General features: G+C 47.7%; 3 protein-coding genes across 4 annotated transcripts in view; 2 read left to right on the top strand and 1 right to left on the bottom strand.

The window, feature by feature from the left end:
- The first annotated feature begins 441 nt into the window (after positions 1–441).
- The window catches only part of LOC4813773 (uncharacterized), an 82,477-nt gene continuing 63,895 nt past the window's right edge, over positions 442–19,023 (top strand). Inside the window, exon 1 of the mRNA XM_001353236.4 lies at positions 442–2,014. Within this exon, the coding sequence (XP_001353272.4) occupies positions 575–2,014 (1,440 nt within the window). The 5' untranslated portion in view covers positions 442–574. The remainder of the gene's footprint in view (positions 2,015–19,023) is intronic.
- On the bottom strand, positions 2,773–12,549 carry byn (T-domain transcriptional activator brachyenteron). Of its 2 annotated transcripts, none has more exons than XM_001353242.4 (7): positions 12,089–12,548; positions 7,007–7,343; positions 6,223–6,343; positions 4,690–4,833; positions 3,829–4,624; positions 3,390–3,759; positions 2,773–3,295 (listed from the first exon to the last, which is right to left on the bottom strand). In XM_001353242.4, exons 2-7 carry the CDS (start codon positions 7,336–7,338, stop codon positions 2,983–2,985), a joined length of 2,076 nt encoding a protein of 691 aa, XP_001353278.3. In that variant the 5' UTR covers positions 7,339–7,343; positions 12,089–12,548; the 3' UTR covers positions 2,773–2,982. The 2 variants fall into 2 exon arrangements, with proteins under 2 accessions (XP_001353278.3, XP_015042704.1); XM_015187218.2 differs by having other exon boundaries at positions 3,160–3,335; positions 12,089–12,549.
- SdhAL (Succinate dehydrogenase, subunit A (flavoprotein)-like) lies at positions 15,307–17,562 on the top strand. The gene has a single exon (XM_001353241.4). The coding sequence runs from the start codon at positions 15,389–15,391 to the stop codon at positions 17,333–17,335; it is 1,947 nt and encodes a 648-aa protein (XP_001353277.4). The 5' UTR covers positions 15,307–15,388; the 3' UTR covers positions 17,336–17,562.

Below are 19,023 nucleotides of genomic sequence, written 5' to 3'. Positions count from 1 at the left end.
TGCACACAGAAGTGTGGCCGTGCCTCCTAGTGCTAACTGGTGTCAGCCATGGGGATGCTGAGGTTAACAAAAATGGCAACGGCATCATTCTGGCGACTGCGAAATTGCCTTGGATGCTAAATGAATGCAGTTGAATATTTCACTGTCGCTCCGTCACCCCATCATCCCATCCACATCCGGCTCGAACTCTTCTCCGGAGAGCAGTAACATTAACATTAACATTAAAATCAACATTAACAGTGAAATATTCTGGAGAGGCTCAACAAGCGTTAACATTGCGACCCACTGCCTTAGTTCGGCGCAAATGTTACGGCAGGTCACTTACGTTCCACATTGGTATCCACACTCACTTTGGCATCCACAGCTGTTGCTGATACTGTTATCCTTCTGTTAGCCTTTCGTCCTGCCGCTATAAAGCACCAGTCTGACTCCTGGCCGGGCTCATTCCGCTGATAGCCTCGTGAGGCAACGGTAACTGGTTTTGCGCGACCGCGAGCGACGCGCGGCATGTGAATGCGGAAAGGCGAATGCGAGATTCGGCGGAAACTGCGAATCTTTCCGGGCGCTGCGAGCCATGACTTCCGGGGAGTGGGACCTGCGGGCGCTGAAGGCGCTCGAGGAGGAGGAGCAGCGCGAGTTCCTGGCCCTCAGCCAGAGGAATCTGTTTGAGCCATCTGATGTCGGTGCCAGTGCCAGTGCCGGTGTCGGTGCCAGCGCCAAGCCAGCCCTGACCTACGCCCAGCTGCATCCACATCTGCTCAAGCTCCCCACCATCGACGAGTGTCAGCTGATTGCCGCCAAGCAGCAGTCCGGTGGACGACACGGTAGCCTGGCCGGACTACGCTTCACGCGCGCCCTCTCCCTCTCCGCGCACTCGCTGTCCCCAAGGGGCGGAGGCGGGGGCTTCGGCAAGAAACTGAGAGCACGCCTCGTTGGCGCCAAATCCAGCGGATCTCTATCGCCCTCGCGCCACTCCCACAGTTACAGTGTATCGCCAGTCTACACCCCGCCCCCCATGCGTCGCTGTGCCACGCTGCATCACACTCAGCCGGTACGGAAGACGTTCAAGAACCTGCAACAGCTGCAGGACCGCAAGCGGCAGGCCAACCAGAGCGCAACGCCTCCCCTGGCGTTGCCAGGCCAGCTGCAGCGGATTGCGGGCACGGGCAAGACCTACTGGAAGTACGGAGCCAACTCCACGGCCGCCTCCATAATCGGGCAGCGCACTCGACGCCAGCAACAGCACGGTACGGAGCCTCCTGTCGAGTCGAACGCCGCCTCGGATCTCGATCTCAATACGGAACAGCTGGAGTCGGATGTTCTTGACAGTGCCACAGAGACGGGCTCCTGCAGCGTGCCCCTGCCAGCGGCGGACTCCAACGAGATGCTTCGGCTGATGCTGAGCGCTGCGAGTTCGGCGGTAACAGTGACTCCCACGGCCGCAGCAGCAGCAGCAGCAACTGGTGGCCCAGCCCCAGTAGCAGCTCCGCTCAGGCGATACCAGCCTATCGGCGACGTTGAGGAGGAAACTGTTGCTTACGAAGCTTTCCACAAGCCCAAAAGCTTCGAGCGTGGCGCGCTTATACGCGGTGGCAGCCTAACAGTGGAAGAGAGCAACAGCAACAGTCCCCGCAACAGCCCGGGCCGAGCAATGCAATCCACACTGGCAGGCGGACTGGTAGGCAGCCGTAGGATATTCAAGTCCGCCTCCCTCGACTGGCCGGGCGAACCCCAGACACACCCACAGGTACAGCAACAGATTAACGGCCTGACCACAAATCCGCTCGAGATTGTGGACCAGCAGACAATGGAGGCTCGTTACAAGCAGCGGGAGTGGGAGCACATCCACCACCATCACCAGCACCAGCACCAGCTAGACGCCTCTCTCGGCCTCGGCCTCGGTGTGGGTCTGCCGGGGGGCAACACTATAATGGACGATGAGCTGGAGCAGCACATCAAGCACTGTTCGTGCTCCTGCAATCACATGGGCTATGGCAACTCGATGGACTATCAGGTGAGTGGAAGCGAAGTCCAGAACCTGGATTTAATAACTTCGAAAAAACCTTCATCCGACTACTGATGGTAATCGACTTTAACTGGGAATAGTGCATGATATTTGCGGTATACATAAGCATGTATGTAAATGCTCTATTCACCTTTGCGAAAGAGTATTTTAAGTTCCATCCAGCCCCCTTGCTTATGCCGTGCAGCTGCTGCAGTTGCCACTCTTTACGTGCGCACTCTCCGGCAAATGATTCCGGCATGTAATTTTAATTGCGCTGCTTCAACCAAACGGCGTGTCCGGCTTTACAGCTCCCACACCTCTTACAATTCCTAATGCTTTCATATAAGTTGAAGCTAAACAGATTACCATCATGGCTCTTTGTGAGGGAATTCCAGAGTTCATGACTGGCAGAGGGAGAGATTGCTGCTTGCAGATCAACTTGGGGCTGCCCTATGCTGCTGCTGCTGCAGGATGCAACTGCGTCAAGTGCCCCATTGTTGTGATGGGGAGGCATCCAGGTTGGCGAGAACTTTTTCCAAGTAATTGAATACTCCTCCGAGTCGAACAAAGAGCCAGCAGGTATCTCCCTCTTTTCCTTTTCCAACTATAGTTGGGGCATTCTTACACTCTTCATTGTCCGACTTTTAGTTTAAAAGCTGTCAATTCAGATACGGGACCGCCTGTTGTGATTCCCCGATCTTTTCTTCCTTAAAGATTCTGTACTAATATGCACTGGGTTCATGCACAAAGGAGGTATACACAGATGGTTATTCAGACATTTAAAGATAGTACTTTGATTAGGCTTTATAGGAAAAAAAAAATGTTTACATCGTAAGTAAATCTACAATAAGAGTGGGCTTGGGATATGCATTAGGGACTGATAGAGTATAACTTTTAAATCTAATACGATTGAATATCCATTGGGGGGGTCATGCGTCTAAAGGCTGGGACTGTGCGTCTGCTTCTGCGACTCCCAATCACTGCAGCGTGCTCTGGGGCGGAGTCAGGGGCGTCCAAGTGTCGGCGCTGACCGCAGTGACCACTGAGGTGGGCACAGCCGTTGGAATGGTACTGGCGCTGGCCACGACTGCCCCCCTATCCACAGAGTGATGATCCAAGGCGGAGGACGACTCCAGCTTAATGTCGTTGTGCTGCACGGTCTTCAGGCTGGAACCGGGGCACTCCAGGGTAATGACCGAGCTGTGCTCCTCGCTCGGCTTGTACATATCGGACTGCGGATCGTCCAGCGCCTTCGAAACGTCCACGGGCTCCAGAGGATGGGAGGCGTAGCTGTAAGCAGAACGCGATTCGAGAGGGGAATCATTGATAACTACTTTAGCGATAAGTGGATAAAGTTCCCGATCCTGGCACACCCAACACCTACCCGATTTCCAGCGGTATGTACTCCGGCTGGTAGTAGGCGGCTGCTGCTGCATTCTGATACAGTCCGTACTCTGCCCCGGATCCGTTGTGCCACCCGCCCGTGGGGTAACTGAGGGCCGACGGTCCATTCAGCACGTTCGTATACAGCTGGTGGGTGGGCGAGGTGGGCGTGGGGTGGTACATTTGGTGCGTGCCTCCGTACGCCGCCTGGGAAGTGCCCACTCCAGTAGCCCCCACTCCTGTGCCGTACAGGTCCGTCTGTCCCATGTTGTACTGATGGCCATGGGGCGTCAGATGATGGATAGTGTAGCTGGGTGAAGGAGTCGTGTAGCTCGGTGATCCGTTCGTGGGCGATGGCGAATTGTGTGTGGCTGAAGTGACAAAAGGGATAATGTCTTTCTTCGGGACAGGGACAAGGACTGGGACAGCGCACTACTCACAGATGGTACTGCGACTGCTGCTGCACACGTTCATGGGCATGGGGCCGGGCACACTCGTGGCGTTCCAGTAGTTGCCATTGCTCTGCCAGCTGCCGGGATACGAGAACACCGAGGCCGTGGGACTGGCCTCTACTGGGACTGGCATGAAGCCCGACTGCGAGTATGCGCTGCCGTAGCATCCGACTCCTGCTCCGCTGCTGCTGCTGCTCACGCTGGTGCTCACAGATCCCGTCGTTACCGACTGCAGACTGGTGGGTGTTTGAGGGGCCGACGGTGGCTGCGGCGATGAGGAGGAGGCATTGCCGGCGCTGCCATTCGATCCAGAGCCCGATCCGGAGACAACCCGTGGCCTGCTATAGGGCGTAGAGCGGGTGGTAGAGGCCACGCTGGGCCTGGACAGCGAACGTCCATAGCGATCACAGCTAGATCCCGAGGTGGCTGCCGACGACACTGTGTTGGCGCTTACTAGGCTGTGGCTCTGTCCTAGGGGCAATGGTGGCGGGGCAGCCACTGCAGCGGCAGCGGCGGCGGCGGCATAGTGCGTGGGTGGAGGAATCAGCCAGCCGTAATGGGTGTCGTGCGGATACAGTGTGTCCGGCCGTTCTTTGGCGTCGAGGAAGGCCTTGGCGAAGGGATTGTACTTGATCTTGAGCGAGGTTACCTCCTCGTTCTGGTATGCCGTCACGGCGATGAACTGCGTTTCCGGAAAGGGGTATGTCACCACGTGCCGCTGCTCGGAGCCCACACGCACCAGGTGCACCCTCGGCTCGTACTTATGCAGGGAGTTAAGCATTATCTGCGTGTAGACATGGAAATGTAAGCTCTGGTTTGCCTGAGATGGATTAATTTCTGATCACTCACCTGCCCGTTGCCATTGGTCTTGTTTGTCAGCTTAACCTTGGCAAATGAAATGGGCTCCTTCATCCAGTGGGCCCCGAAATTGGGGGACTCGGGATGGACATAGATGGGATTCGAGGGAGGTACCTCCGCCTTGCCGCCGGGAACCTGCAAGATATAATGTGATGATGATATTTGTTTTGATGTTGTTTTCAGACATTTTATTATTTACGCTTAAATTGAATGATTTATATCTGGGACCGAAATATTATACAAATTCAGTTTCAGTTTTGTACGTTTTTCTTCAATGTTATTGATTCGTTTTGAATAAAACTCAATGGAAAAATGTTGGGGAGCTGAGAATAAATTTTTACTAATAATAGATACATATCCTGCATTGTGCATTGTGCCAAGGTGAACACATTAAACAAGTTTTAAGTTATAGAAAACGTATTTATTTTGATGAAAATATGGTCAAAATCTTTTTTTTTTTTTTGCATAAGCAGCCCAATTTGTAGACATGAATTTTTTTTTTTTTATTAAAGATTTTGGAGAATACCCCAATTAGTACAGATATGCATACTTTTTTTTAACTCCCTAAGATTTTTTCATTATTTAAATTTGAGTTTTATTTTTGAGTAAATATATAAATAGTAATCATTAAATAATCATTATCTTTGAGTTTTTTTTTTCATCATTGTGGTCTAAGTTTTATAAAATTACTCAAATCTAATGATTATTGAATTAAAAAATTTTAAAATCAATTGGGAAATGCAGAGAATATACACATAAATAATTTCTTTCTAGGCCCATTACAATTGAGAGATTTTTCTTTAATATGGAACAAATTTTTTATTATTTACTATCGCTGATTTATACCAGTAGATTCGCTCCGAGAGAGTGGAAATTGTAGAATGAATTTTCACTCTTATCAAATATTTTGTTCAAATATATTGCATAATTAATTAAATTAAATATCTCACTGCTGTCTAAAATAGTTTTAAGTAGTTGTCCGATGTTCTACTCAAATCGGCGGGAGCGAGCGAAGCAAATGTTCAAGGAGCTTGTGCCCTAGTTTATATATATGAGAAAGTTTTTTATACTTTGATTTAATATATGCAGTGTCAAAAAATCCTTTTAATAAATTATATGTGTTTAAATCTGGGACCGCAAATAATAATTATGAAGATGTGAAGAAAATGTGTTACGGCAACATGGAATACAAAAAATTTATATTTTAATCATATTTAGCGATATCAGAAAAAACTTTTATTTTTTAATTTGTATTGAAAAAATAAAAAATAACACTTATTTCTGTTATACAAATGAGAAATACCACATACGTTTTAATATTCAATAAAAGTTAAATATAAGAATTATATTTTATTTGTATTTTAAAAGCTACAAATAAGAGTTACTCCGTATCTTTTATTTTAAGTATCAAAAAAATAAAAATTAAATAAAAGCTCAACATTGTATCTCTCTGAAGTGGTTTCTACTCTTCAGAGAGCGGGTTCCATTTGAGTTTGAGTTCCCTGCCTTTCGATCAATACATACCCATTCGCCGTTGACGTACTTCCAGCGATGCGAGTCCACCTGCACAAACTCCAGCAGAACAGTGTACATAGCCGCCGGGTCCAGGCCTGAGGCGCTGATCTTCACCACCGGGAACATGCGTCTGCATGGCAAACAGATGAAACAGTAATTAGTAATTATAACAGTTATATAACAGTAGCACAGTCGAAACTGTTAAACTGTTGCCCCAAAGAGATTGCCCTCCAGTCTTCGGTCTCGTCTCCAGTGCGTGTTTGCGGAGTACCCGATCCGATGGTTGGGGCTGCGAGTGCGACTGCGTCTCAGGCAAATATTGGAACGGCCATGCGCGGCGTCCATGCGCGCTCTGTTCCACAACAATTAGTACAAGATGGCGGCTGTTGCCGGGCCGTGCCAATTAGCACCTGACCAGGCCAGACCCGCCTCCCGCCTCCCGCTTCCCGTTCTAAGCAGCCACAGCCGCAACCATATCCACAGCGACTGTACGATTATGTATGTGTACTACGTCCGTAAATTGGTAAATATTTCTAAGCAGAGAAGTATGTACCCGCGAGAGTACATATGTGCACGACTGTGTCCCCAGGCAGCAGCGAAACGTTAACGCTTCATTATGACCCGTCGCAAACAGCGCCAAATGGAAAACCATTGCAGCAGCAGCAGCAGAAAAACAAAAAACAAAAGCGCCAAAACCCATTGCCAATTTGCATTGGAAAACCAGTTAACACATTCGCGGTTGCAAAAGGGAGGGGAAGGGAAATGGAAGGAGCGGATCTGGTGACTCACTTACCTGCCGTTCTTAGTGACGATCATCTCGTTGGTGAGGTTCTGAAAGCGCAGCCAGAGCTCTCGATCATCCAGGGAGACACGCAGGTTTCGGTCCAGCTCGCTGGGACTGCCCGGGCCTGCTCTGCCATTGCCGCTGGGCCCAGAGGCAACCGCCACTACGCCTCCTCCGTGTCCCTGGCCGTGTCCGTGCCCATGTCCTTGGCCGTGTCCGTGCCCCTGGCCATGTCCATTGTGGGTCACATGCTGTGGCGATCCAGCCCCGCCGCCTGCCGCCACATTGCCATTGAGTCCGGTCGTTGGATCCACGGCGGACAAGATGTGAGATGTGGTCATGTCAGCTGTTGTAAAAAAGGAATTCGAAAAAGGGAACACAATTGTTAGCTAATCGCCAAATAAAACCATACTGACAAGAGTCAGAATGCCCAAAGATCTGCGGATTTTTTTGTTTAATGAATAGTTTTACATTTAACATTGAATTTTGTTTTAGTATTTTATTTACTTAGCTTTTCCCTGATCCCAAAATCAATTATTTTCTCTATGAGTTTCTGCGGTTCTGGAAGCCTGTGCAGTACACGTACAATCACCTCATGGACAGTGTGCACTGGGCATTACATCAAAGCCATTTCACCCGCCTGGCCGACGAAGTGTCGGCTTTATGCCTTTACAGCACCATCCCAGGAGCATTAGAAGAATGCTCCTCCAGCTCTCTGTTGTCGGCTTTTAATTATATTGCACACTTTAGCCATGCCTGGGACTGAGAGTGGGATTGGGATTGGGATTGGAACTGGCACTGGCTCTGGCTCTGGTACTGGGATTGAGACTCAGACTCGCTCCCAGACTCTGACTGAGGCCGGGTCTGCGATGCTGGCTGGCGGCTGGCCATAAACAACGGGCACCCTTTTTATTTATGGCCGCGGCAACAAACACCTCTGTTTGCGCCGGGACCGGGACCGGGATCGGGGTCGGGGCCAGGGTCATAGTTGTTGCTCTCTGCGGAAGAGGCCTCCTTTCGAATCTGGTCGGACGACTCAGTGATGTCTAAATTCTGGGCACCGAAAGTGTTTCTCGCAATGTTTTGTAATCATAAATTAACAAAATGTATTAATTGTTTTGTGTGTGTTTTTATTGGACCGAACCGAAGATTGGATGCTGAATGCCGACGACGGCCCCATTCCCATTCCTAGGATTTTTTTATAGCCCGCCCTCTCCCTCTCCCCTGCCACACACGGGTTGGCTATTGTTCTTGTCTGGTATCCAAATTTGATTTATTGAGAAGTGTTTTGGCCATCTTCAATCATACATACATGTACGTCAGTGTATGGAAAGAGGAAAACCAAATGATGCTTTGTCAGACATTTAATATGAAGGTGTCACCCGAACAGGTTGCCCCAGGGGCTCGGAGGTGAGATATACATAAAATCAATTGTGCAATCAATCAGCCAAATCCCTGCTAAAAAGGCAAATCAATCAAGAGTGTGTCTCTTAAGCCTCTTTAATCTGAAGCCTCTTCTTCAGTTGTTATTTTCTTTAAGTCGAACAGATTAAATAATAAGAATTATTATTTAGTCGACTTATTGATTTATTTTCATTTTATTCCTTTGCTGCGGTTGAATGCTCCTTTTCTCTTGATTGTATTCAATTTAGCGAATTTTTGGAAGGATTCAATTATCTGCATTTTCGGATATCTATTTTCCCGAAATGCACTTTGCGGTGTAGGCGGGCACTATTATAATTTTTACCCAATTCACTGGGTGTTTTCTCATGTGCCACATAAAAGATCTCATAAAAATGTACTCTTCGTGACAGCGGTATCGTAGCTGTCGTAGCTGGCTGTTCCCTGCTCTGCCTTGTCTGGGGGTCTATGGGTCTTGTACAGCCACACGTTCCCGTACATACTCGTATTTGTGTTCCACATCGTTCCACGCCACTCCACCATCTCCAGCGGCAGCTCCATCGCATCGCCAAGCTTAATGAAAAGCTGTTTTTGTGTGTTGTCTCCTCGTGCGAGTATCTGTGTGTTTGCCTATATCTGTGTGGCGTGGCTACATACTTCTATACTTCGACTTTTGATGGCTGCCATGACGGGTTGAGTTGAGGTTTGTATTGGACTCTTTCCCCATCCGCTTTGTTGTTGCTGGCTTTTGTTGATTTTGAATGATTTCGTGACTTTGATATTTACTCAGACTCTTTGAAAGTTTTTTTTCTTCTATTTTTTCTTTTATTTCCTTTTGGACTTGCGTATGAAATATGCGCCGCTAGACGAAATCGAACCGAACCTTTTGTAATATGGCAACGACGTACTGAAGATACAGTGCCTAGAGGCCATTCATCAAACGAATCTTATGACTCTTACACTGAGGGAAAATTCCTCATATCTCGGAACTATTTAAGTATCGAAAAGCACTAACCCAGAGCAAAAAGAACCCAGAACAACTATAATATTTACAATTAGGTTTAAAAATGTATACCAGTAGGTTAAATGCGAGAGGGGAAATTGTAAAAAGAATGTGCTTTCATATTTAAAATAAATATCTTCCATATATAACTTAAATATTGCCATACATCATATTAAAGTGTTTCACATCCAGATTGAATATTGGCTGTATTAAAAAGACCTTTGAATACATTTATGGCTAAGTCAAAGTGAATTCTATTTAATTTTACTTAATTTTTATTTAAATACCGAATACATTATTTAAATATGGATGTTTTCCTTTGTTCGTTTTCTGCAATTTTTCTTTAAGTGTAGGTTTTAGAACTATTTTTTTCTATCTCTGCTTGGAGGGAGTGTTCATTATATCAAGTGTCTATTCCATGCCGTCTGTTTAGTGCCCGAATCTTAAAATCGTTAGCCCATAGGAGAGTCCTTTTTAACAGTAAGAGCTAGAAGTAAGATAGTAACAGCAGGGCAACTGAATTGACCCAGGCACTCGCAGTATTCTTGACGGAGAAGACAAGAGTATAGGTTCGTACAGCCCTTCCGCTTCCGATTATACCAATGTTATCCTATTATCCTGAAGATCGCTTCATTCATTCCGCTTTGCGATTTGCACAAGGATTATGTATCGGGTGCTATTCACACCTGCTAAGGATCCGGGCGGGGGGCGGCGCCGACAAGTGTCATCGGCCGGACGCTGGTAGCTTATCGGAGGGCGATTAAGTCAAATTTGCTAAATTTCACACACCACTTGACATGAAAATAAACCAAATTCAAACTTGGACCCTGGTCGGGCTCTTGCCCCTGCCCCAACAGCGTCCTGCTCCTGTTTGCTCCTGTTCCTCGACCAGAGGAACACTCGAGCTGTCACCTTAGGCAGGAAACTGTGTGGGGGGAGTGTGTCGCACTTTTGATTTCTGCACACAGCCACAGTCCGGAAAGTGTGATGGCGCCGACGGACGGACGGACGGACGGACGGACGGACGCACTTTATGAGAGGCGTACTAAAATTTTGTACAAACTGTAATTAATTAGTGAGCATTTGTCAAGTACTAAACGGGGCTTGGGGCCTCTTGTCGCGGCGCGGGGGCGGAGTACGGCTTGGCTTCCTTGGGTCGGTTTATGGGAATCTTTTTTTTGTCGATTTGCATTTAATAGGATAATTTTCACATGCGTCGTAATTGACTGCTTGATCCGACGCACGCCGTATTCGGCCATCTAAGAGTGTGCCGGTGGCCCTGTCTCTGTCTGGCCTGCGAATTCTTATGTCCCTACTAATTTGCGTGTGAATATCGGATTTGCTGCTGTTTTATGTCATTAGAGATATTATTAGGATCGTTAAGAGATCGTTTTTGTCGCTGGCCCGCGGCTTTTGGGCACTTCTTCTTCGGCCAAGTGTCAAAAACTGTGTGATATCTTGGGTGCTCTTGGGGTTTTGTTTAGATTTGGCATTTGATTTTCACACGTTCGTTTAAATAGGCTTGCCAATTCACTGTTCGAATAACGGATATAATGTTCTTTCTAAGCAACATTAAGAGTTACAGATAAATCTACTTATTTCACTGCCATTTTTGTAGTGTTAAAGATATTCATGGATGGAAGCGGCCATGGAAATTAATAGATTTCGAAGCATTAAGAAGATTTTTGATGGCGAACTTAATATTCCATTCATTAAGATTATACACTTTTGCATATAATTAAAGCATATTGAGAATAATTTTCACAATGTACCCTTATCTTTTATATATTCCTGAGGTAATAAGTGGAAATAATTTGAAAACTTTAGCCGAAATTGACCCCTCTTTCTGGGATTTTTGTTTAGCTATAATAATTAAGAAAATATAAAATATTTACAATATATTGATATAATATTGGAAGAAAAACATGACCCTAAAATACCGAAAAATAAATGAGCTTTTGCTGTTTTGAATAGGGTTTCACCTCAAAGTTTATGAAATGAATAGTCAATTGGTTAAAATATTTAAATTTTAATAAATTTAGAAAATTATATCGGTACAAAAGCATATGAAAATGTGCGGTGGACCTCCTTTCCTTGAAAATTACCATATGTTACGCAGAACCTCGTATTAAAATAACTCATGCTCCAATATGACGTTCAAGTGATATTCCAAAGATACGAAAACTTGACATAAGTTTTAATTTATTTTGTGCGTGGTGCCTTTGTGTTGAATGATAAGATTTCTGATATTTGGCGACTAGTCTTTGTGCGTTCCATAAACTTTGAATGATCGCAAATCAATGTTCATAATTAAACTGTTGCTTTGACCGATTCCAAATTGACCAAATTTGCTTTTTAGAATAATACAAAAATCCAACCTTATTCGAAAATTGTTTGGCAATGGCTAACGATATTATACGTTTAGTATATTTCTAAGTGAATCGTGATTCTACACAGATTTTTACTAATTTTTTATAGTTCCATATACTCTGACATTTCAAAAACTTGTTCTGAAAAAGTCTCTATTGAAATTTTGAGATGAAATAAATCTAAAATTAATTCAGTGACCAACCAAAAAATGTATATCTAAGGAAGCTAGGGAAAACAACGAATACTTTATCTTTACCTTTAGTCTCTCAAAGAATGGCTATGCTCTACTATAGCTTAAGAGTTTTTGATCCACTTACATATATACTTGTGCTCCGCCGTTGTCCGGCGTATCTGCTGTAATCCCGTGGAGAAGCGCTCGTTGAAGAATGTCAAACTCTCAGATCGCTCACAAAGTCACTAGCTGGTCACAATCACAAAGTCCTCGGGGGCTTGTTCTGGTTTTATTCACGCGCAAAAAAAATATGGACAGATCAGATCAGATTTTTATCAGTATCAGTATCCGTATCGGTTAGATCGGTTGAGAAGAGGACAGGCAGCCGCGACAGCCGTGTGTACCGCGTTTCTTTCTTTATTATTTTTGCTTTGCGTTTCGAGTCGCCGAGTTTTTCGCCGCCGAGCGTGTGTTTGCGTTGCCACAGTTCCCGAGCTAATGATCGACGATCGGTGCTAATTTGTTCCACCATCACAAGCCAAGCCGCGCTCGCTGGCCTGGCCGGGCCGCTTCCTCTATTGCTCTGGGCCGTGTTCGGCCGTGATTCTGTCTACTCTCTCTTCGGCCATAGAGCCGTCCTGCTCTGGCACGCGTTTTGGCCGAATCGGACACCGGTCCGGTGGCTAGGCCACACCTCTAACAGGTAAGCGCGCTGCGCGGGATCTCGCATCTCGCTCTGATCTGTTGTGCCGCCATCGCTGGGGACCCTGGCAACAGGTAGGCTCCTAGCCATCAGGTTTTGGCCATACCATATCATTCGAGCCGAGTCGCTGGCTCTGTGCACCGGCCGAGTCCTAGCTTAGATCCCCACCCCGAAGGAGACGCCTGGATCTGCACTGCATGCGCCAAAAATTAAGTGAAACGTGTTTCAAATGCGCACCGCGAGCGAAAGAGAGCCCAGATCTCAATGGCTGGATGGAGTGGCTACGAATGCGATACTCGCTCAAATGCCCTCTGACGGGGCAAAACTGGAGTTGCTGTCCGCCGACTGGCTTTGATTTGTTTAGACGCTCGTTTTGTGTGTGTTTTGTTTGCGCAACCAATTAAAACTTTGTATTTTTTCCATGGGTGTCTGTTTGTTGTGGACCTGCGTCTCGGCTTGGGGTCCGTTCCGTCCGAAACGGGTTTAGCGGTCGTTTCGTTGAATTTTCAACTGAATTTTGAGTTGTAAACACTTGACCGCGTATGTCAGTTTGTGTATGTGGCCAAAATATGAGAAGGCCCCGGTCAGGGCACCCGGCATGGGGCGGAGTTGGAGGCTGTGCGTGACCAGTCTCGGTTGAACGAGCTTTTTGCATCGGAATCGGAACGGGATGAGGCTGTAACTCAAACAACTATATTTAGTATGTAGTAAAGTTAGTAAGTGATGACTGTACCCCGCCAAATATCATTCAATTTGTAGGGGATACCGGATTAATCATCACCATATCTTTATCTAGAGAACAATTTATAATTCTAGGGATTTTTCATTTGTTGTTTCATTTGATATGATTTGATGAGACCCCCCATTGATCCGACAATATTTAACACTTTAAGCTATTGCCGAGCTCCGTGAATTATACTAAGAGACTGGTTTAAAATCTGTGGCTTGAATATTATCGGATTTTCGTGGAATATTTGGTATATTTTAGCTGACGAACATGCCCGAATCGTCTGTCCCCACGTGATTTTCCCAAGACAATCAGAATCAGTCCACAATTTCCCATGACTGCCTTGGAGGCAATCAGTCAAAACAGATCTTTAAAAATACGTTTTATTTATTTGCTCGTTTTTCGCTTAATTCGAGTGCTAATTGAACCCGATATTACGGGCAACTTTTTGATGTTTCCTCAGACCGATCGAAGGAAAAAGAGCACTTAAAATTCGATTCGATTCGATTCGATACGATTCGATGAGGAATACATTTAATATACATATATGTACGTATTTTCGTAGGTATTTTCATTTCTTCAACTATGAGTATTTATAGCTTTTTCGTGGTTTCAGAGCATCACGCGCCTCTCCCAGTGCACTCCACGGATTGAATTCCATTTATGAGGCGAAGGAATGGGATGGGAATGGTACAAAGTTGAGCATTCTGTGGCGCTGAAAGACAAACAGCATACATATGTCTATGGCTATCGATTTGGGGTCCACAACAACCCGCGAGTAAATTGGAAAAATCAACAGACTCCGAAGTTCAATAAAATACATGAAAATGGTGGAGGGAGGGTGGGGGAATGGCGGGATGGGGAGGAGGGCCAATATCCAATATCCAGTGTCTAATGTAGAATCTGGCAGATACACATGTGAATCGAATGGAATACACTCATGTAGTTGTCGCACCCGTGACGGCTACCTTTTCGGCCCGCCATTCATTAAAGCGATCGCGGGTGCGGCGCGGCACTTTCATTAAGAGCCCCGTCCAGAGGATCGGTATTTGGTATTACGCGGAAACGCAGTTTGCACAGTCTCAACCCTTTCCCGGTGCGCGGCCTTGCCCTAAATACTCACCGCACGGCATTGTAGCGGCGTTTTGTGCCGCCTTTATGGCCCTTCTTTACGTCCTTTCTGCGCGTGTTTGCAAACAATCCGATTTTATGGCCGCCTAAGCGAATTTCCCCGCCTCAATTAGTCCGTTGTAAACACATAAATGCAAACACGCAAGAGCCCGAATGGTCCACCGTCTACCGGTTTGCACAGGACACGCAAATATATCCTTTGCCGCGGAACAGGGCCATTAGCCGTCGGAAAATCCAAGTTCTGTGGCCAAGGCGATGCGAGTACAACACACGGAGAGATAGGAAATAGAGTTCGTGTTTGAAGTCTTTCGTTCGCTCTCCGCTCGCCCTCTTATCCGATGGGCCCTCGCACAGCCCTGGTCTCAGCCGGGGCCTGGCCGCTGCTATGTTTGCCCCGCCTCGGAGCCAGACCCAGACCCCAGACCCATTTGCATATGGCCTGGCCCAGAGCTCGCTTAAGTGTGTTTGCCAGGCCAGGCCAGGCCAGGCCCGAACCGAACTGAGCCGCTCTTGTTTGCTTTGGGCCATCGCCATCGCTATATTTACGGCCATAGACATCACCATCGAATGTGGGCTGCGCAGCTCATCTTCTTGCTGCAGGATTTCCATGGAAATGGCCAGCTTAAAGCTCATCGGGAATGGTGTTACTTGGTAAACAGCAGCTGGCAAAACAAAGTCAAGTCTGAAAATACACGAGTATTATGCTATGGAACGTGTACTTTGCATAATTGCTCGATTGTGCTCGATAGATGCTTATCCAAAAGTATCAGGCAGGATTTTATAGTTTTTATAGGTTTTCCTCAGGTAGGACTCCCTGCTTTTGCAATCAAACTTGTAGAGAACAAATCAACTGGAAGAAATCAGTTTATTCAACGATCTCTACAATGCGTCTCCTTTCCGTTGCTCTCTTGAAGCGCTCCACTACCGGACTCTGGTCCATCGACGTACGCCGCCTTCATGGAACTGCTGCGATGCGCGCCTGCAAGGAGGACTACGCCATGACCGACCACAAGTATGATGCCATCGTGATCGGAGCTGGTGGGGCCGGGATGCGTGCTGGCTTTGGGCTGGCCGAGAAGGGCTTCAAGACGGCACTGATCTCGAAGCTGTTCCCCACCCGCTCCCACACGGTGGCAGCCCAGGGTGGGGTGAATGCGGCCCTGAGCAACATGGACAAGGACGATTGGAAGTACCACTTCTACGACACGGTCAAGGGCAGCGACTGGCTGGGCGACCAGAACGCCATCCACTACATGTGCCGCGAGGCGGAGAATGCAGTCTACGAGCTCGACCAGTTCGGGATGCCCTTCTCCCGCAAGCAGGATGGAAAGATCTACCAGCGTCCCTTCGGGGGCCAGACCCTGGGCTATGGAAAGGGCGGTGTGGCGCGTCGCGCCTGTGCTGTGGCCGATCGCACTGGCCACGCCCTCATCCACACGCTCTACGGGCAGACTCTTAAGTATGCCGATCTGTGCCACTACTTCATCGACTATTTCGTGTTGGACCTGATCATGGTAAAGGGTCGCTGCGCTGGCTGCCTTGCCTGGAAGCTGGACGACGGAACCATGCATCGCTTCATTGCCAACAACACGGTGGTAGCGGCCGGCGGCTGTGGTCGCGTGTACTTCTCGACAACAGCGGGACACACCTGTACCGGCGACGGCAACGCCTGGATATCGCGCCAGAAGCTGCCTCTTCAGGACATGGAATTCGTGCAGTTCCATCCTACAGGCATGTACGGCGCTGGCTGCCTCATCACAGAGGGTGTGCGTGGCGAGGGCGGTTTCTTCTTGAATTCCAAGGGGGAGCGCTTCATGGAACGCTATGCCCCCACCGCAAAGGATCTCGCCTCCCGGGACGTGGTGGCACGCGCAATGACCATGGAGGTGCTGGCCGGCAATGGCTGCGGTCCGCTGAAGGATCACGTGCACTTGCAGCTGCACCATATCGATCCCAAGATCATACACGAGCGTCTGCCAGGCATTGTGGTCACAGCCAAGATATTCGCTAAAGTGGATGTGACCAAGGAGCCGGTGCCGGTGCTGCCAACCGTACACTACAACATGGGCGGCATTCCCACGGACTTTATGGGTCGCGTGGTGACTGTCGACCAGGAATGCCAGGAGCAGGCCATCGAGGGCCTCTACGCCTGTGGCGAGACATCGTGCGCCTCGGTCCATGGCGCCAACCGATTGGGCGCCAACTCGCTGCTGGATCTGATTGTGTTTGGGCGCTCGTGCGCCCTGGCCATCGCCTCCAACAATTGCCCGGGCGAGACGCCTCCGGACGTCGACGAGAAGGCCACCGCGGAGACTCTGGACAACTTCAAGAAGCTTCGCTGTGCCGACGGCAAGACTACTACGGCTGCGATCCGAATGGAGCTGCAGCGCACGATGACCGGACACGCGGCCGTCTTCCGCGAGGGGAAGCTGCTCAAGAAGGGCCTGTTGAAGGTGGCCGATCTGTGCCAGCAATTCAAGAGTGTGAAGGTGGTGGACCGCAGCATGGTGTGGAACACGGACCTGGTCGAGACCCTCGAGTTGCAGAACATGTTGGCCAATGCGGTGCACATCATCACCGCCATGGAGAACCGCAAGGAGTCGCGCGGGTCCCATTCCCGCGAGGATTTCAAGGTTCGCTTGGACGAGTTTGACTACTCCAAGCCCTTGGAGGGGCAGAAGAAGAAGAAACTGGAGGAACACTGGCGCAAGCATACCCTAACCTTCGCCCAGGGTGACGAGGGATGCGCCACCATTAAGTACCGCGAGGTCATCGACAACACCCTCGACGACACGCTGGCCCCGATCCCACCGGCTCCACGCACCTACTAGTCCCCCAGTAACACAAACATGTAACACATTTTCCTCCACTAAACGCACATTTACACAATTCTTCTGTTTCTTGGTTAAATTAAAAACTACACTACGAACCAGCCCATGCAAGTCCGACGGGTATGCCAGAACAGGCCCCAAAACATAAGCTCCTACGATTCATACACTCCACCGACTGTCATCCTAGTATTCTCCTGCATATAAGATAATTTCTTAATTTAAAATAAGTTTTTGTTTTGGATTTTTGCAAAGAAGACCTACAGGTAGTCGTCTTAGTTCGTAGGTCTTGCCCAAGATTAAGCTCTACCAGACAATGGATTCTGCCTCTGACTGCTCCAGATGCCTGCAAGTAAATAATTACCCTCTGAAGAGGCAACGCCTGGTCCTTGGGTGATGATTTCTGAATACACAGCTGGGGGCAGAATAATATAGCTTTAGATTTATCTATTATCAAGCATCTTAAGTCGGATTTTGAGCATTACATTTTGTATTCATTCTCCATTCAAAGAAATCTTTTGCTTTCATTCAATTTGTTTGTGTTTTTTTCAAATGCATAATGGAGTAGTGCCCAACCTATTTGGCATCCTTGTGGAATACAATTAATATGTGTAAATGTTTTGAAATAAGTTCGAAATACCACTTCGAAATGGCCAACTATTATTGTGACCGCAACTGTAGGAGTGCCTGTGAAAGAGGATCCTAGAACGAGGAGCACCCCCGTAATGACCACAATAAATTATATTCATTTAGGGGCATTTAGCATAGAGAAAAAGCCGAGTGCCAGTGCCTGGCCTGGTAAAGAAATAATTTATGGCTGTTGAAAACTTAACATGTTCATTTGGCCACATGTGGGTGGAATGAATGGGATGCTGGATGCTGGATGGTTTGGGTGGCCCCAATAATAATGGCGCTTGTTACGGCTTATGAATCTGTGTGTGTGTGTGCTGCGTGTGCGTTTGTGTGGACAGCAAATGAAAGGACAGCAACATAACAGGACCGCACAAAACACCCGTACAACTCGGCCTAGACGAGCAACAAGAGGCTACAATCCCCATTAGGTGATCCCCATCCTCCGGAGGACAGGCCAAACTATTTCGTGTGGCATCTGTGTGGAGGTGGAGGTGGGGGTGGGGGTAGGTGGAGGGTGTTTGTAGGACTGTGTGTGTACACAATTGTTGCCATTTCATTTTGTTGCCGCTGCCACCGACAGAAAGATTACAGTTGCATACACATTTGCCTGTGTTAAATTGTCCCACAACCAATACAAAGTGACCTTTTCATTTATTTTTATGATGCTCCCACCGCCTACCCCATCAGCACACCCGCCCATCCGAACCCCCATTGCCACATGGTGCACATCCCTGTGGTCACAAAAAATAGTTCGCCCAACTCAACTTTCCTCTCAAATGGAAGGGCAACAAATGTCGGCTACAGAGGCTCAAAGAGGCTTACTGGGCTAAATGATTTCTTCTGGGATTTTGAATCTGTTTATTCCAAGCTGCCATTAATGGACGTGGATTTGTATAAGACCACTCAAATGGAAGCCATATCTGCCACAAAATAGTTTACCTGGAGAAAAGTACTGTATCAAATATACACAAGTAGTTATTGTTCCTATTTTCTCCAAATTAATCTGAATAATTTTAGAACCCTACTTTGTATCAAATGATGATATATGTATAATGTGA

This window comes from Drosophila pseudoobscura, chromosome X (genome assembly GCF_009870125.1).
Source record: "Drosophila pseudoobscura strain MV-25-SWS-2005 chromosome X, UCI_Dpse_MV25, whole genome shotgun sequence".
NCBI lineage: Eukaryota > Metazoa > Arthropoda > Insecta > Diptera > Drosophilidae > Drosophila > Drosophila pseudoobscura.
The sequence above is the reverse complement of the archived record's forward strand: the minus strand, read 5'-3'. Positions and strand labels throughout refer to the sequence as shown.